The 25,621-nt window shown below is 33.7% G+C and overlaps 1 protein-coding gene across 2 annotated transcripts in view; it reads right to left on the bottom strand.

The window, feature by feature from the left end:
- The window catches only part of mAChR-A (muscarinic Acetylcholine Receptor, A-type), a 148,688-nt gene that overhangs the window by 31,925 nt on the left and 91,142 nt on the right, over positions 1-25,621 (bottom strand). For both annotated transcript variants that reach the window (XM_065365349.1, XM_065365350.1), the window contains exon 2: positions 21,273-21,915. In XM_065365349.1, the coding sequence (XP_065221421.1) occupies positions 21,273-21,795 (523 nt within the window). In that variant the 5' untranslated portion in view covers positions 21,796-21,915. The remainder of the gene's footprint in view (positions 1-21,272; positions 21,916-25,621) is intronic.

Raw genomic sequence — 25,621 nt, 5'->3', positions numbered from 1 at the left:
CTAGTGGAGATTGCAAATAAAACTTTTTGCTCTCGAAGTAAAACAAATTTTTAATTGTTTCAGAATTTTGAATAAAAGTGTCGAATAATGTTGTAATTTAACAAATTTCTATGAAATGTAGAGAAAAGAGGAGGAGAGATGTCGAAAGAAAATTATTAAGGAATCAAAACAAAGAAAATTAACAAGCGGAAAATCTTGATTTCTCATCTAAAAATCCACGTTTTTCCATTTTCTTGTTCAGAGTTACATTTTTCTTACGGTTTTCCTACACAGTATGCGATTTTTTCAATTTTATTCTCTAAAATAGTCATTTTTTCAAAATTTCTTGTCTAGAATTTCATGTTTTTTTCTTTTGAAAAATTTTCATCAACCAATTTCTACCAATTTGTAAAGTTAATAAAAAGAGAAGCAAGGAGGAAAAAATTCAGATTGTGTACACCTTCTCGTCTGGTTTCTACTACTTAAAGCGACAGTTTTACAACGATTCAATTTTTTAAAAATTCGACCCAAAATTTTTCAATTACAATCTGCCTAGGTCCAAATTGAAAATAATTTTTTTCGACATTGATGGATCCATCTTTTTCTCCCCCTTCCCTTTCTTGAAAGGGAACATGGTCATCTCGTCACCTCCAATTTGGCTGAAATTTAGCCCACTGAATGCTCATCACCCACACCTCAGAACCAACTTTTCAGCTGTCGAAGGTGATTTTTCGAATTTGGGCGAATTTTTGAAAATGGCTGTAATAGCTCATTTATTGACAAGGTTTCCTAAAAATGGTAAACCACGAGAAAAACATCTGAAATTTGGTTTGGATACTAAAGTCGACCACTCCGAATTTATTGCGACTATTTTCAAGACGACCTGGAGCCTCCAGCAGAAATTAATTTTTCTCCAGTACACTGGAATCGCTTCAGAAGGCGTTGAAATTAATTCCCGCAGATGAAAGTTTGGTTCTGAGGCTTAATGGCTGGAACTTTCAGTGAGTGACGTTTCAGCCAAGTCGGAGATGACGAGTTCGAATTGTGGTAGCTTTATTTCAATCCCCTCTCGCCGGCTAAAAATTGGTCATTTGAGAGATCGTATCATTCAGTGGTGCTAAAAACGCCAACGTGACTGGAAATTACTCTTTGAACAATTCACAATTTTTTTTTTTTGGCTTCTGTCATCATTACTTTGAAAGTTTTGAACCAGCTATGCCCCAAATATTGAGCAGCGTCTTACCAGAGTTGAGCAGTTGCAATAAACCATCATTTCTTATGAATAATTCTATTTTATAGCCTACTGTGCAGTTATCGAGACTGAAGGAAAAATTCCTATAGCTAAGCAAATCTACAAATAGATCGAAAAAGCACGCAAGAGTATCTCACTAGTCAAAATTTCACGTGCTGAAGTGCATTTTTCGAATTTTAAGAATTTTTGAAAAACTAAAAGGAAAAAAATGTTTATCCAATTGAGGCGAACAGCTAAAAATTTGTATTTGCCCTATTTTTGATCCCCTCGTCAACCGATTAGTGGCAAGAAAACTTGAGTCGTTTTTAGAAATTTTGGAGTCCCCTAATTTTGTTTGAATTCACATAAAATTCAACAATGAATCAAGTTGATGAATTGCAAATTTGATGGGCACCTTATTTTGAACCTTTGAAGTCAATTGGTGATAAATTCGCATAGTTCTGGAGCCTCCAGCGTATTTTTTGGAAATTGGATACAGTTTTCCAGAAAATACTCTGAAATCTGTGGCATGTATGAGCTTAATTTCTGCTTATTTTTTAAAAATATTAAAAAAACTTGAAACGTTGATATCGAGGTTACTTTAATATGGTCTAATAATAATTCGTCATCGAAAAACAAAGTCTCTTTGTATGTAATTAAAATTTCATCCTAGCCAAGTGGTATTCATTGAGAAAATCCCAGTAAATTCGAATCGGGTATAACGAAAACGTCATCGCCACAGCATCGCATCGTGTCGTATAAGCGACTACATTCTTTTTGTGGTATAGAAATTTAAAGTGAAAAATCTTGTAAAATTTAACAATGAGAGTAGTTTTCTATACGTCTCATAGTTTCCATAAGGACACGAATGCAAATCTCTTTTGAAAATTGGTCGTCCTTGGCTGTATATATTACATTGTCTGTTAAAGGCATTTCAATATAACCGTGTTCATGTTCGTCGAATAATAAACGTCACACGAGCAGATAATAATGATTTTTTTAAAAAAAAATATTAACGATGGCAATTATTACGTTATTGGCTTGTCATTGTGTCGATGATTTTTTTTCGTTTCAATTCATCTCGGTTTATCATTCGTTATTTGCGGAGGTCGTGTTGGAATTTTCAACAATTTTGCGTACGTTTTTATGACACGAATTAGGTTGATTTTCTAATTAAATGCTCGAATTTGATTAAAAAGCTCGCAGAAATGTATGAGTTGATTTCGTGCTCTAGAGTCGAGACTTTGTTGGTGAAATTTCTCTGTCAATAGTGATGAATTTTTATTTGTTGTAGTCTCGATCTCTTGAAAAAATTCATGAAAAAATGATTGTTTTTTCTTCATAAGAAATTTGAATGATATTTGGTATTTAGCTCTGATTTTCAATCTGCAGAAGTAAATAATGAAAACTGGTCCAAGATGTCGAGTAAAAAAAAAGAAAGAAGAATTTTTCAAATTACGATCCCAATTTGAGAATCATTAACAAATTTTGATTCAAATTTAGTGTTTCGAAAAATTGATCAAAATCAAGTCATACTTAGTTATGTGCGTTGAGAAGATTTCCAGTTCACTAACAGTCAATTTATTTATTTTTTTGTTTCAGGTAAGCACAAATTTTTCTTCTGGGATTTGAACTTGAAACCTCTGATAATCAGTAAGTCAATTTTTGATTATTTCGAGACATGAATATTTGAAGAGTGATATTCCAAAACTCGCTTTGTCCATTTTTATCAAAGTTGGGTTTTCAGTGGTACCTGGTAGATGAAGTATTAACTCACATTCCTACATCATCAACCTACCAAAATGAGGTGTTAAACTCACCTAAATAGCCAATTCACTAAAAATTTTTTAAAAAATAATGTTCCAAAACGTGCTTTGTCCATTTTTATTGAAATTTTTTTCAGCAGTATTTAGTGGATGAAATATATACCTACCCTCCTACATCATAAATCCACCCAAATAAAGTGCTAAGCTCGCCTAAAAAGCCAATTTACCCGTTTAAAGGGAAACTATTTTTCCTCTCTCCTGAAAAGTTGTGAAAATGGACAAAGCGAGTTTTGGAATATCACTCTTCATTTGAATATTGGAGAGGTCAGTTCGAAGTAAAGATCTCTTGCATCAATCAAATCACTACTCATCCAGCTCCATAGCCCTACAAAGAAGTGCTTTCACTTTAATCGAACAGTGAAAAAACCCTTCGAAAAAACCTCCAAAAAATCCAATTAATAATTCGTCGAAAAAACGCGTACCGTATCAGTAAAAATTTTAATATACGTTAAAACCAGCAGCGCGGCCGGACAAAAAGCCAGGCTTTGTAGCGTTTTGTATCGGTAGTTAAGTTTTTACGACGTTTTTACGATTGAAAACAAAAGCTTTTCGGTGAGCTCGGCTAAACATTTTCTACTCGTTTCCGGCAATTTTCCAGAGCTAATTTATATTTTTCTATTTGGAAAGTTATTTTTCTCGTTTTTATATAAAGGACCTCTTTTTTTTTCGCTCTCTTTCCTTTCATTCTGCAGTTATGTTTTCCTTACTAATCGTTATTTTCTTTTCAATTCCATCTTTACGTGTTTTTTTCTCGAGCCGCGCTTGTTCTCCATAGTTTTTCAATGTGTTTTGAGAAATCGCTCTCTCGCAGAGAGTCGAGCGCGTGCGAATAAAGTTTACAAGCGGGTCTGTGTAGTGTGTACTGTAAATGCGAATAGATTGTAAGTATTCAACCGACATCTTTCGATTAAATCGTCGAGTCAACTCGCCCTGCGAAACTCAACGCTGCTGTTAGGTTACCTTCGACGATGCGAGAAAAAAATCTCGATTCAACCGACCGCGTAAAATTCTAAATGTTGCTGAAATGTAATTAATTTTCTAATTGATTTTCGTGTACGCGAGTAAAAAAATTCTCATTAATTTGACGACGAGAAATTGGTATATTATTTTCACGAAGCGTAGAAACCGTTACCTAAGTGTAATTTAAGTAAATAACGTTTGAAAAACGAAAAACCAAATGTACGAGTTGAAGATTTTTTTAAATAGTGGTTTTAAAATTACTTTTAAGTGAGAATTTCGTAATCATTTTCTACGTGTATTGTATCAAAATCATACTCTTGGTTTTTTTGAACCATTCGTTAAATTTGTGTCAAGGACGAGGAAGATTCTGCTGCAGAGAAAAATGTTGCCATTTTTCAACGAAAAAATGAAATAAAAAATAACAGCTAAATGAAATATTCTTTCAAATGGAAAATTTTCTAGTTATTCAATTTTTTGGCGTTTTTTAAAAGCAATTTTGTGAAATTATGACCTTTTTTGTATTTTTTCAGTCATTTTTTTTACATTTTGTGACCTGCAACCTGTTATAATTATTGATCATATAATTTCAAACTTGGGGAATAGGATTCTTTTGGGAGCTAGACTTGACCCCTGCAGTGAGGAGAGTCAAAGTTGAAAATTAAAGAAAGATTATTTTTTCGAAGTAGCATAATAAGGCCCCAAATGAACGAAAAGGGTCCAAAATTATATCGTTGGTCAGTACCCGCGCTGTGATCAACGTATTCAAAATTTCAGCTTCCTAGGTCACCCCGCCTCATTTAAGGTGGAAAAAACCTCATTTTACCCCTATTTTCGACCCCTTCCCTCCATATTAAAATGACTTGGGGAGCCCACATTTTCAGCATACAATAGGAGGGTGATCCTTGAGTGCTTTTAGTAGATTTAAACCTTTCAAACCTGTTCGACCCTTCTCCAGGGTCAGAAGATTGGATTTTCGGGTCATTTTACGTGTTTTTTGACTTTTAGGGAAGCCTACAGCCCCTCCAAATTGATATAGGGAGTCCACATTTTTATAGTACAATGAGAAGATGTACCTAAAGTGTTTTTTTTTAATTTTGGAAAACACTTTTCAAGTTTTAAAAAAAAAATTGTAAAGTTTTTCTATACCTATTTTACGTACTCTTTTCCCGTGTTGAAAATGTCTTTCAATTTTTCAACATTAACTTTAATTTTATACGAAATTGAAGAACTGAAGAGGAAAGAGGAGGGGGGTTTGCTTAAGGCTTCAATTTTTTCATGTATCTAGCTTTGAAGCTCTATGAAGTAAATCGGTTGCAATGTTTTGATGAGCGTTGAAAATAGATTGAAAACCATTTTTGAACATTTTGAAAGTTGAACTTTTTCGCGAAAGCCTAATTTCTGAGTGTAACTTATGTCAAATCCAAGGACTATCATTCAGAATTTTGGAAAAAAATTCAGTGGAAATGGACATCTTTTCACATTAAATCTCGGATCTGAGTATTTTTCATCTGTGATTTGGGCCTCCTTATGCATCCTCTCCATTTTGTGTCAATTTTTTTCATTAAATTTTAGAACTATGTGTGACATATTTCTTTTCAAGTCTTTGATAGCGCTGATTCCGAATTTAAACTTATTGTTTTGGCACAAGCCCCCCCCCCCCGAGTCTTGCAATAAGTTCCCAAATCTCAAAAAAAAAAAATTGAACTATATTTTATTTTTAGAGATAGGTACTGATTTAGTGATTTTCAATTTCAAAATTTCAAGTAATTTTTTTGATAGAAACCTCTCAAACCCTACAATAAACCCTAAAATTTCACAAAAATTCAAAAATTTGTGTTATTTATGCTTTGTTAACGTTTTAGAAAACAGTATTGATTTTTAATATCGTTTTATTTTTTTGAAAAGAACCTTTCGAGCCCCTCATAAGCCCTCAAATTTCAGAAAAACATAAAAACAATTTTGTGACCTTGCGTTTGAATTTGAAGTCATTTTCCAAGAACCCCCCCCCCCCGTTCTACAATAAACCCTCAAATTTTTTTTAAAATAGAGGAAAAATGCATGTGACGGTTTGTTGGATTTTCAGTGATGCTAATTTCAAAATTCAACTACCTATTTTTTTTTTTTTTTTTTTGAGTCAAAAATCCATTTGACCTGATCTTGCATGGTGTATTGGGTTTTTAGTGATAATGGTGTTAATTTCCAATTTCAATTTAATTATTTGTTCCGAGCACCCTAGACCCTACAGTAAACCCTCAAATTTCAAAAAGTTGAAAATTTGTTTGACTTGCAGTTCGTTGGGGTTCCAGTGACGCTAATTTCAAATTTCAACTACCTAATTTTTATTCATATGTGCTCCAAAAGAGCCTCGCAATTGGCTCAAAATTGAAAAAAAAATTGAAAATTTGTGTGGCCGATTTATGATTTTGGATTTCACTCTAATTTTATAATATGATAAAGCTTTTTTCAAAAAAAAAAAAAAAATATTAAAAATTCGTATGAATGACGTATGATTTATGATGTTTTTTATGGCTTGGGGAAAGTCCAAAATCATAAATAAAAATTTCAGAATATTTATATATTTAGATATTTGGGTGGCTTCCAGTCACATTATTCTTCATATACTGATTATTTTTTGAATTTTTCATGAAAAGTTGAAGAATTCTCAGTATTTTTTGTCAAATTTTGACCTAAAAGGGGGAGAGAGGAGAGAGAAGTGAAACGAGGTTCCCAAAAATACATGATTTTTCATCCTCCGATTATCTTAATAAAATTTCATTGTAAAACACGACAAATATTGTCGACGTTTTTTATTTATTTTGCCTCGAATTTGTGAGTTGAGGGAGCTCAAAGTGCCAGATTGAGTAATTGAGTGGAATTTTGGACCTCTTTCAGCTTTCCTGAAATTTCTTAACCTTCATTTTGCCTCAAGATTTAAAAATTCCAATTGAAGGGGGGGGGGGGTGATTTAATTTTCAAACACGGAAAAATTTTCATATGGCGTCAAAATGGTGTTCTAGAAATTTGATTTCAGTTTTGTCTTCAATTTTTTTCCTTTGATCCAAAATAGACCCTTGATGGAGAAAGGGGATAAATGTTGGTCTCAATATTCCCCAGACTCAAATATGTCCTTGAAGTAGGAGTAGGTGAAAAAAAAGTTTTGATGTGGGTATCACCATCCCATCAGATTTTTCCCAGTACAGCTGCTCTATTCGCTTCCGAATCCCAAGTAATCACATTATACATAAGCTCGAGTGAAAAGAGGTCATAGATTTCCGATTGATTCCGTTTTTATATTTTTCTCCAAAAAGAAAATCCATTCAAGTTACCCTACTCTTACTGTAGAGTTTCCTTAACGCCATAACAGTTGAGAATTTTCATCACATGTTGCATGACGCGCGATTACTGGAACTTGAAGGAACGTGTAGTGTAATAAATCACGAGGAAAACGGAGATGGCGTAAAAGTACTTATACCCACTGTTGTACTATTCTTGTGTGAAGTTAAAGAAAAGGAAAAAGCGTATCTGAGGATTTGTGTATACTGTATAGTGTATAATGCGTAGTGTAGTGTACGTAAACCGTACTAGTGTGAGCCAAAAAATTCTCATGTGCAGCCGTGAAAATATATAGAAAAGGCAATCGATACGGAAACGACGACGAATCGCGGCGGCCTGGAAACATTTATTCGAAAATCGAAAATTAATCGAAATAAAAATTAACAGCTGAAAAAGGAGACCGAACGCGAGAAGACGGCCGGCTAAAGGTAGCGGGTCAGGAGGGGAAGAAGACGGCAAGAAAAAAAAAGGTTGGAAAAACGACGCGCGCGAGAGCCTGAAACAATAAAATAATTCCGAATAAGGGGTTTTATACGGTTGGAATTCCGCCAGCTGAAGAGTATGTTGAAGAATAATACTTTTTGCCACGTTCACGTTATCCTTTTCATCCTTATTGTATCTGTAGTCAGCTATTTTATAACCGTTTCAAAGCTTTATTTTCACTGTAAATGTATCATCAAACGGTTTCCCATCTATGTGTGTAACTGTGTATGTACTTGTATTCGTGCACTTGTACAGGAAACGACCGACGCTGCCGCGCCACGCCGCGGACGTCGAAGCCGACGCCAACAACAACAACAAGACAAACCATAGACTTGCTAGTCTCTTTAGCTAAACGTTTAATATACTTTAATGATAATACTTGATGTTTAAATTTTTTATACTCGAATGTCTTTAACCGTTTCGAGTACTGTTTATATGAATGTTATATACGGCTAAAGGGTTTCCCTTTTGTTATACTCGTATATGCTCTTTTTGCGGTCTTATAGTATACACCGAGCAGTTGTGCGGCTTTTTTTGCTCCTCGTAGTTTTTTTTTCTCCTCTGCTTCTTCTTCATATACGTAGGACTACATCCTTTCACGGGAAGGGTTGCAATTGAAAAGCACATGGCGAAAGTGGTGCGAGTTCGCAGCTTTTGTGTTGTGAACGCGAGTTTATGTAGTAGGAAATTGACGACGACGACGACGACGACGACGAGATGAAGGACGAATTGTGTGTTTCGAGCGGTGTAATTTCAAAGCCATCTTTTTATCAGATCAGTTTTAATTTCCAAACACGTGAAAGTTTTATCGAAAGAACGTGAAAATCAGAAAATACTCGTATTTCCTCTTCTGTAGAGTTTTTTCAATGAAATCACAATACACCGTGAAAACGGCGTGTTTTATTTACGCTGCAAAATTCAATAAATAGAGGGAGAATTTTAAAATTGAGGATGGGGATATCGAGGGCTTCATTCAAAAAAAAAAAAAAAAATGAGCAGATAGTGATCTCAGCTCATTCGTTTTTTTGTTTTTTTTTTGAATTTTGGTCCGAATTCAGAGCTTTGATATGGTACCCTCAAGAGGTCTCGAGATCTCATTTTGAAAATTAGTTTGCTGAAAAATGAAAAAAATGGCATTGGCTGAGATTTCTCAGCATTTTCTAGACGATAGCTTTTTAACTTTTGTACTTTCACTTCGAATGTTCGATTTTGAGTGTTTAAAATTCCAATTTAGAACTAATGTTCATTGTTCATTTTGAATATCGTATTTGTGTTAACTATCTTCCTTGAAGTTTCGCACACCGACCAGTTTCAAAATATTAGCTTTCCAAAATGGGAGGTTTAATAAAAAATCGCAAAAACCCAGGGCTCGTATTCGGTTACTTTTCAAGTAGGTAGCTACAGATGATGATGAATAAGTTACTCGAGTTACTATTTAATTTTTCAATGTTTTGGTTACTAAAGTTGGTCTTTTTTTTTTTACAAATTTTCAAAAACTCAATTTTTTATCCTGAAAAAAATGTTACTAATCAATACGTAAGCAAATAATTTGCGGAAGTGTTTTTTTTCTTATTATTTTCCAACTGGTTACACTGCCTTTTCAGCATTATCGTTGCAAAGCCCTATTTTTTTTCTAAAAAATTGTCAAAGCCTTACCTACTTTTGGCTTAAATTTGCAAAAATTCTTCCTTCTTACCCAAATTGCAAGAGAGGTTCGTTTCTCGGTAAAAATTGCTAAACTCAAAAAATTACTTGGTACCTACCTATAAGTCTTGGTTTTTTTTCAGAAATTGCCAAAAAGGTCCAATTTTTTATCTCTATTAAGTTATTAGAAAAAATTTTTCTTCTTGTCAAAATTGCCAGAAAGTCTCGGTTTTTTTGCTAAAAATTGTAGATTTTTCACTTGAAAGTTTTAAAAATCTAAATTTAAAAATTGTTGTTATTTTTTTAACTGAAAAGTTTTGGCTTTTTTGAAAAAAATTGCAAAAAAATATGATTTTTCTGTCAACAGTTGCCCAAATGTACAATTTTTTCCTAAAATTATCAGTTTTGCTTTTGCCAAATTGACAAAAAATTCTCGCGTTTTCAACAACCATTGCGAAAAAACGAGTTTTTTTTGCCAAAAATTGTCGAAAAAGTCTGTTTTCTGCTAAAATTATTAGTCTTGTTTCCTGTCAAAGTTGACAAAAATGTTTGCTTTTTGGTAAAATTGCGAAAAAAAAATTTCTCCCAAAGAATTGCCCCAAAAGTCTCGCTTTTTTGCCAAAAATTTCCAAAAAAGTCTCAGCTTTTTCATCATTTTGCTTTTCGTCAAAATTATAAAAAAAAAATCTCACCTTTTGTCAAGATTGCCAAAAAGTCTCGTTTTTTGATGAAAATTGTCGCTTTTTTGCTAAAAATTCCAAAAAATCCTAATTCAATTTGTAAAGATGTCATTTTATCTTCAAAAAATTACCAAAAAGTCTAAAGTTTTCGATTTTTTCGCTAAAAAAAACTCAATTTAAGTTTTATTTTATTTTATTTAGTTTTTTTTTCTACAAAAAGTTTCAAAAAAGTTTCGTATTTTTGATAAAAATTGCGGAAAAACATGATTTTTTCCAATATGAAAAAAATCCGTGTTTTTGCTAAAATAATTAATCCTGTTTTTTGCCAAAACTGACAAAAATTCTCACTGTTTGGAATTTTGATATGGCATCAAAATGGTGTTCTAGAATTTTGATTTGAGTTTTGGCTTCAATTTTTTTTGTTGATCCAAAATAGACGCTTGAAGGAGAGAGGGGATAAATGTTGACCTCAATATTCCACAGACCCAAAATATGTCCTTGAAGTAGGAGGAGGTGGCTCAATGTGTCGCTTTCTTGCCGAAAATAATTATCAAAAAGTCTCGGCTTTTTCATCATTAGAGAGCAGAAGAAAAATACTCGCTTTTTGCCAAAGCCTTAAAAAATCTCACTTTTTGTTGAAATTACCAAGAAGTCTCGTTTTTTGCTAACAATTTTCGCATTTTTGCAAAAAATTCCAAAAAATATCAATTTTTAAGTTTTTTTTCCGTTTTTATCAAACTGACGCAAAAATTCTCTTTTTTGACAAAAATTGCAAAAAAAAAACAAGATCTTTTTGCCAACAACAACCTACCAAAAAGTAGGGAAGCTTACAATTTTTTGCCAAAAAAATTGAGAAAAATTCTCATTTTTTGGAAAAATTGTACATTGTAGGTACCAAAAAAGTTTGCTTGTTTGCCAGAAATTGTCTGCAAAATTTTTTAAACAGTCTCGCTTTTTTAACAAAAAGTTGTAAAATTCCAAAATAAGTAGTTTTTTTAATTATCGAAATGTTTTGTTGTTCATTTTGTAGATTTTATATTTTCTTATTAGTAGATACATAGGAGTACATTAAAAACGTTTAGCGCACGTTTTGTTAATTTTTTGATTACTTATGGGTTGCTTTTTCGATTTTTTTTGCTTGTTTTTTTTTTAAATTTCCTAATGTTATAATTTCTGGAAAAAATTGAGTATGAGCCCTGAAAAATGTAAAAATTACCAGCCCTTTCTCCCCTTTCCCCTCCGCCTGCCATTGAAATCAGAGGATTCAACTTCATTTTTGATTAGAATTGACTCGGAATAAAAGGAGATTTCTTCCCTTCCTGTCGAGTAATACTCGTTCGTATTTACGGCAAACTGGGTAGGCAATTTTATTAACACGTAGGTAACAGTATACACATGTTTGGAAGACTGTGACGCAAGGAAAAACGAAAATTGCTTGAAGGCGCATATCTTGCGATTGATTAATCTCTTGAAAAATCTGAATAGGTACAGGATTTTAAGGAGAATAAATAAGAAATTCCAAAATCATTCATTTTAAATTTGGTTTGCTCATAATGTGAGCTTTCGAGAAGAAAATTCAACGTTTTATCACGAATTCACATCACACAAATTGGGAACCACTGAAAAAACTGCAGTGGGGGACGTATTTTTTTCTTATCTCCTGGAAACAAATTTTAAAAACGGGATTTTGATATTCCGCGAGGAAACAGGGGCTCCCATTTTGATCAAAAATTTTAAAATTGAAAAAAAAATGAAGTATGTACCATGTTGATTGTATTGACTCGTATTAGCTAATTTTTCTATCTGACCATCTGAATTCCCCTTCCTTCTCGCCATGGTGCCTTTACGCACGATCAATACATCATCAAAAAAACTGAAAACAACATGAAAAATTCGTTTTTGAATTGGCACTCTTTGAATTTCATGGCTACCCCTTAAAACGGTCGAAAGGGTGTCCAATAAGCGTCGACCAAAGTAATAGGTCCTAAACTTCATTTTTTTCACCTTTCCAGGATGATTTGATGTTTCTGGAGAAAATTTTAAAATTGGTAAAAGCAAGAAAATATTCGCAAAAGTTCACTTCGCTTTAAAAAAAAATAGAGGTGGCATATATTTTACGAGAAAGTTTGAAAATTGCCTTTGAAACAGTTTTTGAAAATTTTTTTTAATTTTCAAAAATTCGCCAAAATCCAAAAATGAGCTTTTTAGGGGCTGAAATTTCGGTTACTAGCGAGGATTTCAGGTCATGATTTTTTGATCTATCTTGGTTTCGTTCAAATCTAATCGGACGCTTCCAGCATAAACATTTTCCTTGTCAAAACTGTCAGAAGACTCGTTGGCATGGGATTCTTCTACTTCAATACTTTCGTATTTACGGCAAACTAGTTAGGCAATTTTATTAACATGTAGGTACGAATCTTGATTCGTTTTTAAAAGGCAGTTAAAGTAAGGGAAAAAAAAGTATTCGTTATGATTTTTTTTTTTTTTTTTCGTTGAATGAGAGAATGAATGCAGCAAGCGATCAAATATTTCACTCTTCCTCTTCGTATGTCCATGTTTTCCCTTTTGCAAACTTGTAGAATCAAATGCTGTCAAAATACTGGAAGTACGAATCGTAAAAATGTAGACAGTCTGCTTATAGTAAACTTTATCACTGAAAAATGCGCAGTTTTATTACATTCTTTGGGCTACTGATCATCATCACTTCCCATATCTCTTGAAAATATCAACGATTATCGTAATTTGGCTCTTTACGCGTTTTGTAATAAGTACATACTTATAGTTGAAGGAATAAACCAAACTGTTTGGATTCTGTAACACTATATGTTCGTAGTCGTACAAGATTATAATCTTTAACCATGGGTAAACTGCGTAAAAAAAAGGCCATTATTCGTTCGTTTATTATCTGAGAAATAACGCCGGTTTCTATATAATTTGTATTTACGAAGGATACAAAACGGTATCGTTCAAATTATATAGCAGTACGTGTATCTAAGACCTACCTTATACATACATTCAAAAGAGAGACAGTGAGAGGGAGAGAAAGAGATACACAAAAAACAAGCAGCTAATTTTCGTTTATATCTGATTTTTAGCCATTCGCTAAATTTCATATTTATTTAATACGTAGAGCAAAAATAAAGGGCATCGAGCCGCAAAATCAGTCACGTACATCTCGTACAAATGTTCCCAACGAGCGTATTTAATTCGCTGCATTTGTTTACCAACCTACCTACGGAGCTGCCTATTTCACCTAAGCTATCTACATATGTGGGGAAAAAAAGAACATTTCTATACACTCGGAGTACACAGTACACCACCTCGAGCAACAATGTTTAAAAGAAGAGGCTTGCTACCTACGTTTTGTTGGAAACAATGCGATGCAAAAACATAATACCTAAGCGAGACCAAACGTACTAGAGTTTATTTCAACTTGCATAAATGTTTTTTTTTCTTCTTCAAAGCTCGAACAAATCGTGTTGAATCGAAGTGAAAAAGCCGAAAGCTAGATATACGAACTAACTCTAAATAGTATACCTACACAGAGGGTAAGTAAAAAGAAAGAGAGAAAAAAAAATACAGGAGGGAGTTGACTTGGAAATACTCGAGTGCATTCATCGAAGCGATAAGCAATTGGAATTGCCAATGCCAATGCTGGAGAAAGAGAGAGTGGAAAATGGAAAATTTGAAACCATTTATGGTTCTGATATGGGAACGCGCGAGTGAAAGAGAGAGAGACGAAAATATCGATCTCGCGATGAAACACTATCGGAGAATTCAATTATTTTAGAACGAACGAAAGCAAAGGCGTGCCTGCGAGACGTTTAAAAATTAATTCAAAATTCAAACGCAAACGGTCGTCGGTCGAATTTCGGCCCAAGTAAGTATATTTTTCGCCGGCTTGCGGCTGCGACGCGACGACAGCAAAGGCTGCGGATGCTGCTGACTGGCTCTGAGAGAAAGAAAAAGCCAGCCGAGCCGAGCCACGCACAGCACAGCATACACATATCGACGCGAACCGAAAACAGTATTATACCAGAACACATCCTCCTTTTTTGAGAAAAATAGTCGCCTCGCGTCGTGATTCTGCGCCGGCTGCTGCGGTCGCCGCCATCGCCACTGTCGCGACGTTATTTTTACTCATCGTATTGAGCATAGCGAGCGTCGCGAGGCGTCGCGTCGTGTCTTCTTTCATACGTAATTATTTTCATTTCGAGTTGTTTTACCATAAATAAGAAACCTCAAAATGTAGATAATTTGAAGTGTTCACTTGTGCGATGCATTTGCCAGGTCTGATGGGTGAGAGGGAAGCGAGAGGTGTTCTACGTACATAGGTCGGGAGTCACACATGTACTTTGCCATGCGCTTTTGTTTTGATAACGAGTATTTTTGCCTGCTCGGCGTGTTAACACGTTTGCCTAATGTAATTTCAGCTTCGACCAAATTACACGCGGAAGTGTTTAAATTAATTGAACCGAGTGTGTATTTAACGAGCATAAATCGAGCGAAATTTTCTCGCTCCAGGATACGCCGCGCTGCCTCGTAATTAGCGTAGGTACATGTTAAGTATTGCAAAATACCGGTCGATTTAATTGCCAACGTATTCGTAGAAGAGTATCGGAAATTTTTGCTGGCCAATTAACAAATGAGAACCCTTTTTCAATTTTCTCGTGAAATGGAAACAGCCGGGTCATTTCATATCAACTCGATTAAAAAATGTGAGGGTAACTGACTAAAAAAATTTCAATTGCATGATCCAGAAGTTTCCAAAGTATCCTACATACAAATTGCACAAAAACATGAAAAAATTAGTAATACATCTATCAATACTTTTTTGAGCAGGGTTCAAAGAATTTTGAGATCAATGAAAATGGCTTGAATTTTGAGCAGAAAATCGAATTTCTATCAAAACTTTTTTAAAGAATTTTTCAAAAATGTCGAGTCCAAAATTGGTTTAGATTTTTCAAAAGGGAATCATGCTATCTTTCAAAATGGGTTAAGATTCCAGTAGAAAATCCAAAACTTCCTATTAATACTTTCTTGAGTTGTTTTGAACATTTTTTGCCCCGAAATTGATAACGGTTTTTGGGGTTTATAAGAAACTAGGGGGCCTACGGCCCCCTGGCCGCTTCGCGGCCCAACCCCCAGTACTCGTTCCTCGGGCTTCGCCCTCGGAACTCGCTCTTGGGGGCTGCGCCCCCAAACCCCTCTTTATTGTACACTTTCTCATTTAAAGAGTATGAAACACATGATCATAAAAATTTGCCTTGCTTACATTACCCATTTAGCAGTGTTAGTTTTTGAGATTAATTTAATTCAAAATTTTTTAACCGAAATTCAAAATTTGGATTCAAAATAGCTCAAGGACTAAGAACCCTAGAGGGTAACTTAATGTAAATGAGAGAAATGTTCGAAAATTTAATACTTTCTAAAAAGAGACATTTACCACCTTTATTGCTTTTTTGGATTTTAATAGGTCTATACATTGAAGCATGATCGAAAAATGGCAAGAACAGCTCATTTTTGAACTCAAGATTTGGACTGGTCCTATAATTTCAAAAATTGTTGAGCTGTATATTTTTTCTATATTCCAAGATATGTCAACGTGTCTAATAAAAAAAATTAGCTCTCTAGGTTCTATTTTTTCGGGTATTTTTCCATGTATTTTTCGAGTATTTTTTGGGAGAGGCACTTTATTTAATAGAGATAGATATGTACAATTGTACATAGATGAGGTTATTCATAGATTTTTTTAATGAAAAAGAAAAAATACTTTAAACACTGTAGGTATTTACATGACATGTATTTGTTTAGGTGAAATGGTTTTCTTTTAAAATGACTAATTCCTTGAAGTCTTTAGAATGTTGATTGTAGTGTAAAACCTACAATCTCTCAACAAAAGACGTTTTTTCTGTGTTTGGTGATACCTGAGTTATGGAATGAATAGGAAGAACTGGTTTAAGGGTGAGTTCGTGCGGGGTAACGTTGACAAAACACTGGCTGGATGTCGCCTCTATGTTAGCTACCTCCTCTCACCGCACATGGTTATCACATGTATTTTTTCGTCTATTTTTTCGGGTATTTTTGAACTAAACAGTAAATTTGACGCAGATGATTAATTTTGATCTGATAACAGGTTACACCATTTCAAAGAGCATAAAATTTTGAACATTTCCCTCGTTTACATTACCCATCTAGCGATTTTAGTTTTCGAGATAATTTAATTCAAAATTGTGTAACTGAAATTCGAAATTTGAATTCAAAATAGCTCAAAAACTAAGCGCCCTAGAGGGGTAATGTCAGTGAGGGAATTGTTCAACATTTAATGCTCTTTAAAATGAGACATTACCCACCTTCATCGTTTTTTTCGTTTTCGATATATTGCAGAATAATCAAAGAAATGGCAAAAACAGCCCATTTCAACTCGAAATTTGGGCCCTTCAACTTCAAAATTTGTTGGTCTGATAATTTTTTTCATATTGTACTGACGTTAAGCTTTCGATTAAAAAAAAAATTAGCTTTCTAGGTGCCATAGAACGGGCTAAATAATTTTTTTTGATTTTTCAGGTATTTTTTCGTCTATTTTTCGGAGACTTTTTAGGAAGGCGCTTTATAATATAGATATGTCATGTGATCACTGACCAGTCAAAATGGGTTAAAATTTTGGAATAACAATAAGATCAAAACCTACTAATACCTTTTTTTGGGGCATCTTTGAGAAAGGTTGAGGCAAAATGAGATCGTGATTTTAAGTGTCCTGCGACCCATTAAAATGGATTAAAAGTTCAGAAAAAAATAAAAAAATTTCTGTCAAAATTTTTTTCAGCAGTTTTGAAAATTTTGAGCTTAAAATTGGTCAAGATTTTCAGGGTTTCTGAAAAATGTGTCGGGCAACCTATAAAAATAGGTTAATACGGCAGAAAATCAAAAATTTCTATCAGCGTTTTTTTGAACAGTTATTATAGGTAGGAATTGAAGACGTCATAACAAAAAGGGGTATATATGACACATATGTCCTTTTTGAGACGAACCCATATTGTTATTCTTCAGACCTTCCTCTATCATATGAGACCACCCCCACTTCACAAAGTCGAAAAACCAGTGAGATATCGCCATTTTAAACCTGCGAAGTCGATTAAAAATTTACTTTTTCAGAGATAATGGGTTACTCATGGTCGATTTTGTGTTGTCAACCATTATTTACCTGGTTTAAATCCAAAAATTTGCTCAAAAACATTTTTAAATCAATAAAAAAAAAATTAGCCAAAAAAACTTGTCTTTTTTGTTTTTTTTTTTACTCAACATAGCGATCTTTTTCCAAAGATAATGGGTTACTCATGATCGATTTTGTGTTATCAACCATTATTTACCTGGTTTAAATCCAAAAATTTGCTCAAAAACATTTTTAAATCAAAAAAAAAAAAATTGGCCAATTTTTCGCTTCAAAAAGGACATATAATTCGAAATGTTTGAGCGTTTACTGCTAACACACAGTTTCCTCCAGACTGATGGTGCATAGCATTTCATATAGTTAGATAGTGGGAAAATAAGATAAAATCGTCACCATGTTCAAATATGCACATTTCTAAACTTCACAAGCACTCAAACTTTCAAACATTTTTTTCTCAAAGTACAACTTTCACACATATGTCGTTTTTGCTATGACGTCTTCAATTTTGAGGACAAAATGAGATCTTCATTTTTGGGATTTTTGGAAGACTGTCCTTCAACCCATCAAAATGAATTGAAAGCTTGGGGAAAATCGGAAAAATTGCTGTCAAAACTTTTTTGAGCAGTTTTGAAAAATTTTGAGCTCAAGATCGGTCAAGATGTTCATGGTTTTTGAAAAAAGTGTCAGGCGACCCATAAAAATGAATTAAAACAGCAGAAAATCAGAAATTTCTATCAGAATTTTTTTTGAACCGTTATTAAGAATTTTGATGTTGAAATGAGATCGTGATTTTCTGGACTTTTGAGAAGGTGTTTTACGACCAATCAGAATGAATTACCTAAAAGTTTAGAAAAAAATCAAGAATTTCTGTCTAAACTTTTTTGAGCAGTTTTGAAAAATTTTTAACCCAAAATCAGTCAAGATTTTCAGGGTTTCTGAAGAAAGTGTCCGGCGACTTATCAAAATAGGTTAAAACAGCAGAAGATCTCAAAAATTGCTATCAGAATTTTTTTTTGAATAGTTACTATATGAAAGTTATTAAGAATTTTTAGGCCAAAATGAGATCTTGATTTTCTGTATTTTTGAAAAACTGTCCTGTGACTGATCAAAATGGATTAAAAGTTGAGCGAAAAATCAAAAGTTTCTGTTAAAACTTTTTCTTGAACAGTCTTGAAAAATTTTGAGCCAAAAATTGGTCAAGATTTCTGGGGTTGAAGAAAGTGTCAGGCGAACTACGTGTATCAAAATAGGTTAATGCAGCAGAAGATCAAAATTTTCTATCAGAATTTTTTTGAACGCTGATTAAGAATTTTGAGAACAAAATGAGATCATAATTTTTATGATTTGAATCAAAATGGGTTAAAATTTCAGCAAAAAATTCAATTTCTATCGACACCTTTTTGGAGTAGTTTTGAAAAATTTTGAGCTCCTAAATGGTCCAGATTTTTTGGAATTTTTTTTTAAAAAAATGGTCATGTGATCTTTCAAAAAAATGATTTAAAATTTCATCAAAAAAATCAAAAATTCCTATTGAAACTTTATTTTGAGCAGTTTCAAAACATTTTGAGCTCAAAATTCATTAAGATTTTCTACGTTTTTGACAAAAATTGTTGTACAATCTTTCAAAGTGGATTGAAATTTTGAATGAAAATTGAAAATTTCTGTGAACAATCATTTTGAACCTTCATGAAGAATTTTGAGGTCTGTTTGAGATCACGATTTTCAGGGTTTTTGAAAAAGTGCCATGTGACGTATCAAAATGCGTTAAAATTTCAGCAGAAAATCGAAACATCCATTTTTGAGCTACTTTGAAAAACGTTGAGCCAAAATGGGTTAATGTCGAATTTTTGGGATTTTCAAAAAAAATAGTCACGCGACCTTTCAATATGGATCAAATTTCAGCAGAAAATCAAAAGTTTCCAAGGAAATTTTTTTGAGCAATTTCGAAGAATTTTGAGCATTAAATTGATCAAGATTTTTTTTAACGGCCAGACAAATTTTTAAAATGTTAAAATTTCGGATAAAACTCAAAAAATCTCATCAAAACATTTCTTAGCAGGTTTGAAAAATTTTCATATTTGCGGGTTGATTTTTGGTAACTATCGAAAAAGGGATATGCAGTCTACCGAAGGAGGTTGAAATTAGGGGAGAAAATGAATTATTTATTATGCTTTCAAAACCTACATATTTTGAAAAACTTTCCTATAATTTTTTATAGCAATCGTTTTGACTTCCCTCCCCCCCCCCCCAATCTTGAATTGCTCATAATATCAAAGAATTGAAGTGGAAAATAACATGTGGCAAGTCGTTTGTCACGTTTTCGAGAGTGCTGACTGAGTTCTAATGTAGACTTTTGAATACAACCTCTCAGTGTCCTTCCATGCCCTCCCTCCTCACAATTTTGTTGAGAAAACTTGGAAAAGTCGTGAAAGGGGTAAGTATGACATTTTGATTTCCAAAAATTCGAATGCGTCGAGTTCGAAAAACTTTTTATTTTTTGGATTCGAACCTTTAGTATCCCTCGCCCCTTTTTTTCAAATTTGCTACTGAAAAAGTATGGATTCTGATCTTTAAACGTGTATGAAGAAAAAAAGATCTTCACTTTCTAGGTAGTATTTTTCGATATGGTAATCCATAACAATCGATATCGTAAGTGTAAAATTACAATCAGAGTACAACGGCTGAAAATATCACTTGGTTTTTCATTTTACGCATAACCTAGTCTGGCGCAAATCCTTGGGCAAATAATAATTTGGTTTTTTTGAAAATAAAACCCATCTTGGTTAAATTTTTTCTAGCTGTTTCACTCTTGCAGTGATATAACGAAGCGACCGAGAAAATATTTACTTCGGGGTACGATTTGATTAACTCGGCATTATCTGTATTTCGCTCCAGTTGTTTTTCATAATGACGACGACGACGACGACGACTACGACGACTACGACAACGATGGTGTTGGAAAAAGGAATTCCATTTTTTATATTTTCATTTCTATTTTGAAAAACCCTACTGCTCGGAGCTCGGTATACGTAGTACACTATGGTAAGAAAGAGGTTGTTTGCTTGGAAATATAGGTACCGAGAACGAGAATGAAGCTAGATAGGTAACCTTATATTACGTTACTTTGGGCTGTTCTTTTTTAAAACAGCCGTTTTATTTCTTATATTATTACTATATTTTGATAATATTAGGGGAGGAAACTGTTGGGTCGCGTCATTCGCGCAACCAAGCAAAATAACTAATCTCAACGTGGGATGAAAAACCTTCTTAACCGCGCGCGCTACGCGCGTTCTAAATTGTTATATTCGCGTGCGAGAGCCAGATAGAGCTCGATGGAGATGGCGGTGAAGTGGTGAAAAGCGAGCTGAATATTTCACCATGTACTAGAGAGAGATACCAAAGTTGAATATAATTTCGAATTAAACCAACTGCAATAAATTTGGCAGTAAGTTGAACTGTGACGAAAATAGGGGCACGTAATTAAAAAAAAGAACGAGTTTGCGCGTTCGTCTCGTAGAATAAATTCCAAATTCGTATTTTAATTGAAGTCGTGGATGAGAAAAATGGTGGCGGGGTAAAATGCTAACGTCATGGACGAGAATGAATGAAAAGAAAAAAAACTATCAATAAATTTGTAAGATGCGATGTCTGTCTGCGAATGTAAAGATTGCTGGGAGCTGAAAAAGAAACACGGTGGTGAGCTGCTGAGCTATTCAATTTGAATTTTATTTCTCGACGTTTGTCGTTTTTGATTTTTGGTATTGACGTCATAATTTTTCAAGTGGGTAGTGAGTGCGACATGTTGATAATCTTAAATGACCTGAGAAGCTCAAATTTCCTGCGAAGAGGTTTCTATTCGAAGCACCATCATATTAATCGGTGCCATGTTACTCGTAAATGTAAAAATAGCCTAATTTAAATACAAATAGGTACGAATATGAAGAATGTGTTTAAATTTTACTTACTTATCATAAATCCAGCTTTGACTGGCGATCGCTTAGCTCTGTAAGTCAACGGACGAGTGACCGAAAAATACCTATCGAAACTGATTATCAGCAGATTGAGCACAGAAGCATTGCTGGCGAGGTAATCGAGCGCCAACCAAGCGTCACACAGATGAGCTCCCAGCGGCCAATACCCCATGATGGTGTAAACGGTAAACAGGGGCATTGAGATTAAACCGACGGTGACGTCAGCCACCGCTAAACTGAACAGAAAGTAGTTGCTGATGGTCTGCAGTTGTTTGTCTATTTTGAAAGACACCATGACCATAATGTTACCAGCGACGGTTATCACACTCAGCGAACCAGACAGTATGGCTATTATTACCATCTGAGTGACACTGAATCTGCTGGCATGAGTTCCGCTCGATGGAAATGACGTCGAGTTGGTCGAGTTATCGAAGAATGAGATATTAAAAAATGGCGTAAAATTTTCCACGTCGAAGGGAGTGATAGTTGTATTTGTCATCTCCCATGCAACCTTCATTATATATTTATCGCTGTGTTTTGTCCCTCCACCTCCTCCCGATTTCTTCGTTTTCTTCTTCTTCTTCTTCTCTTTTTTCTATTACCTAACATCACATTTCATTTTTAACGCTGGGCCATGCTGCGAACAGAAACAGAAAACGAAGGTTGGGTTAGTTTTTGGTCAATTGTGAAAAATAATATTATACGTATGTAGGAATACAATTTATCTAAAAATTCCGAACATAACTAAATATGATTTACATACTAGCCAAATTTTACTCATTTTATGATGTATGATGTGGATAGGTCGTTTTTCGCTTTCTTTTTTTGTAGGGGGAGGGGGGAGGAATTGGAGAAGTATTCTATAAAATATTGTGTAAGACCAAAAAATATTAGAAACATATTTTTGGATCCCTGGCTTGATTCATCACTTTTCTATTGGGATTTAAAATTTTAAAATTTTCATTGAAAATCATGAAAGAAATAGGATACTTACCCGTTTTTTTAAAGTAGGATGATGTACAGGGTGCCCAGAAATATCGAGCACCCCTAAGAAAGTTTTTCATTAAAAATATAGGTTGGCAACGTGAAATAGATGCATATGATTGGTGGAATGTTATCTCTCCAGTCCAACAACCAATCATGTGCTATTATTATTATCATTCAGTGTGACCAACCAAAGTATTTTAGTAGAAAACTTTGTTAGGGGTGCTCGATATTTCTGGGCACCCTGTAGCTTGACTTTTTTGGTCATTTCGAGACACACACAGGAGGGAAGCATTTTAATGTAGAAAAATATTACCAAAAAAGCCAAAATATTTCACTTGACAAATAGGGGAAAAAAATCATCTACAGTATGATGCAAAAGTAGTGCTTGCCTGCTCGGTTGCTTTTATTTCTAAGGAAAAAATAAGGGTTTTCAAAAGAGATCTTGAAAATTTCAGGCCCATGCTCAGGGTGTCCACAAATTGAAAAACTGGTTTGGTCAAAAAATTCAAACTAGTTTTTATTGGCGCAATGTATTCTACATACTAAGGGTAAGGTGACAAAAACGTGATATGATTTTTTTGAACCCGGCTCATTAATTTGCAACCAGTTAACAAAAAATGCCCAAAAATTGTAGATAGAGAAAAAAGCTTTAAACAAAAGTTGTAGGGTGTGAAAAATTACACAATTCTGTCTGTGATGAGCAGGATTGCCTTAACCGCCATAGGTGGTTCATGATGTAATTCCTCTGTGGGAAATATTATCTAGTGTAATTCTTCCATAAGAGTGGGAAAAACAGGTATAGTGTACATGTCAAATTTTTTAGATCGTCGGTCTGATGCAAAGATCTAAAACTAACTAGAATCAGTAGAATAAAGATGTTGACTTTGGCACAAAATTGCATTTTAAAACAGGATGCAGAGTAAAACACCCATGTATTCTTATGGAGCTGCATTCTGGCACAATTTAGGTCATCAATACCGGATGCAAAGTAAAACAGTTTACATGTATCTCGCATTTGTGCAAGATAAGTTGCCTACCGCGTCCGATACGTAGGCGCAGTGTATGATTCAGTTTCAATACATTTTCAAACATTGTTGTTTTTGTTGATGTTGTCGTTGTCGTCGTCGTAGTTGGCGCGTTGTTACAGTGTAGGAGGTACCAGTCCGATGGTTTTGCAATTATCTAGTTACATTGATTATAATCTTGCATTTTATTCAATTGTAACCGGTCCAAATTGAGTAGGTATTTTGTGTGGTACATAGTTTAATTATTATCACGCGTGAAAACGATGGGAAAGTTGTGAAATATTTTACGAATTAGGGGGAATGTTCGTCGCTCGTTAATTTTATGAACCTACGAATGCGTGTACGTATTTTCTATCAAATAGAAAACGGAAAATTGATTCATATCTACATATTATTTATTTACTCATACATTGTCCCATGTACTTACTAGTGTAAAGTGACTGATCTCAAATGGGTATAAATAGAAGTTGATACTTCTCTAGTATTTCATTATTGCTTGAAAACTTCATTCACGAGTGTTTTCACGTATCTATAGTTATCCAGTGTTATACGTTTTTTTTTTCACAAGTTTGACATTTTTCTCATTTACGTTTTTGATAAAGTAAATTTTTTTCATCTTCAAAAAGAAGAAAATATGGATTCTTATGCTGACAATTCTTTATCTTCTCAACCTGGTCCTTCTGTTTCGATGAATAATGATGAATTGGATGTGGGAGTATCTACTTCTGCTCCTCATTCAGAGGATTATAAGAGATTGAACACAAATTTTTTCTCCATTCGTTTAATCAAGAAGGAAATGTCGTTTGCGGACCTGGTCAAATTGATAGAACTTTGTACATATTCCAAGTGGAATGCGAAAATTGAGGAAAAGGTGAGTACTTACTTATTATAAATCGTTGAATATGCGGATATTTCATTTTAATTTCAACAGATGAAATAATAATTATTTTTTCTTCAACAGAGACCTGCTGATGGGGTTCTTATTTTGGGTTTTCCTTTTAACATCAAAGAGGATACATTGATTGCTCAAATTGAGAAGGTTTCCGGTATTGATATTATTCAGTACATTACAGTTTCCAAGATCGATTATTTACCACCACAGGGTCGCGCTCAAATGGAAATATTGTGTCGCAAATATATTCGTAAGGTTAGTTATATATGAAAATTAGGTGTTTTGAAAAAAGATGATTTTTTTCACACTTTGCACAAAATTTCACAAACTTGATTAATTAATAATAGTTGCACTTAAATTTAGGATTTGAAATGTTCAGTTTGCAACAACGAAAAATTCCAATATCTAAAAGATCTAAGAAATCATGAAAAAACCAGGAAGCACCTTTTAAAAGTTATTGAAACGTATTTTCACGAGCAATCGGATTTCATTTGTATTCCTGGGCAATCTGCTTTTAAAAATCGCATATCCACTTTAATTTTTGTGAACAAACAATCGGATATTACTATTCAACATTTTTTTGACAAAATTAAAAATTCTTTGGTAAATTATTTAAAATTACGTCTGCAGGTAGATTCGTCATTGAAATGTAATTTCAATTTATTTTGTTATTACAAAAAAATTGATGAGGACCAACAAATTTTCAATCTTAATACTTCGAATATTCCATTTTTTGTAAGTGATGACATTTCACAAAAAATTGATTCATTATTAATTCCTCAAATTGAAGTGCAAAATGACGAATTTAATAGGCGAGGGTCGGGTTGGATTTTCAATTCTGTTTCTGAGTTGGAAGTGAGATTAAATAAAAACGATATCTTGAAGGCTGGCGTATTCATAAAATTACCAGCTGCATTAAAAAACAAACATGCCGTAATTAATGTGCAAAATTCAGATGATCGTTGTTTTTATTATTGTATTTTGGTGAAATTCATGGAAAAAAAGAGTAATATCCATCGAACAACTATTTTTGTAGGTTTTGAAGACGAATTATTTGAAAAACGAAAAATAAAATTTGATTTCGCGTGTATAAATTATCCTACTACAATCAGTGATATAAAAATTTTCGAAAAACGTAACAACACGGTTTCTGTCAATGTTTTCATTTACGAAAGAAATAAAATCTCACCGCTTAAAGTAACTGATTTTGAGAAAAAATTTCATTATGACTTACTCATGCTTAAAAATGACTGTGGTGATTTTCATTATGCATATATAAAAAATTTGAATCGACTTCTTTCTACACAACTTAAGACGGGAAGGAGAGCCATTGAAGTATGCAAACGGTGTTTAGTTAGTTTTGTGGGCAGGGACCGATGTCAAAAATTACTTGATCACAAAAGCTATTGTGTAGAAAAATCAGTTTCTCCGTCGTGGTT

Source organism: Planococcus citri, chromosome 5 (assembly GCF_950023065.1).
Source record: "Planococcus citri chromosome 5, ihPlaCitr1.1, whole genome shotgun sequence".
Taxonomy (NCBI): domain Eukaryota; kingdom Metazoa; phylum Arthropoda; class Insecta; order Hemiptera; family Pseudococcidae; genus Planococcus; species Planococcus citri.
This window is presented reverse-complemented; position numbering and strand designations above follow the sequence as displayed.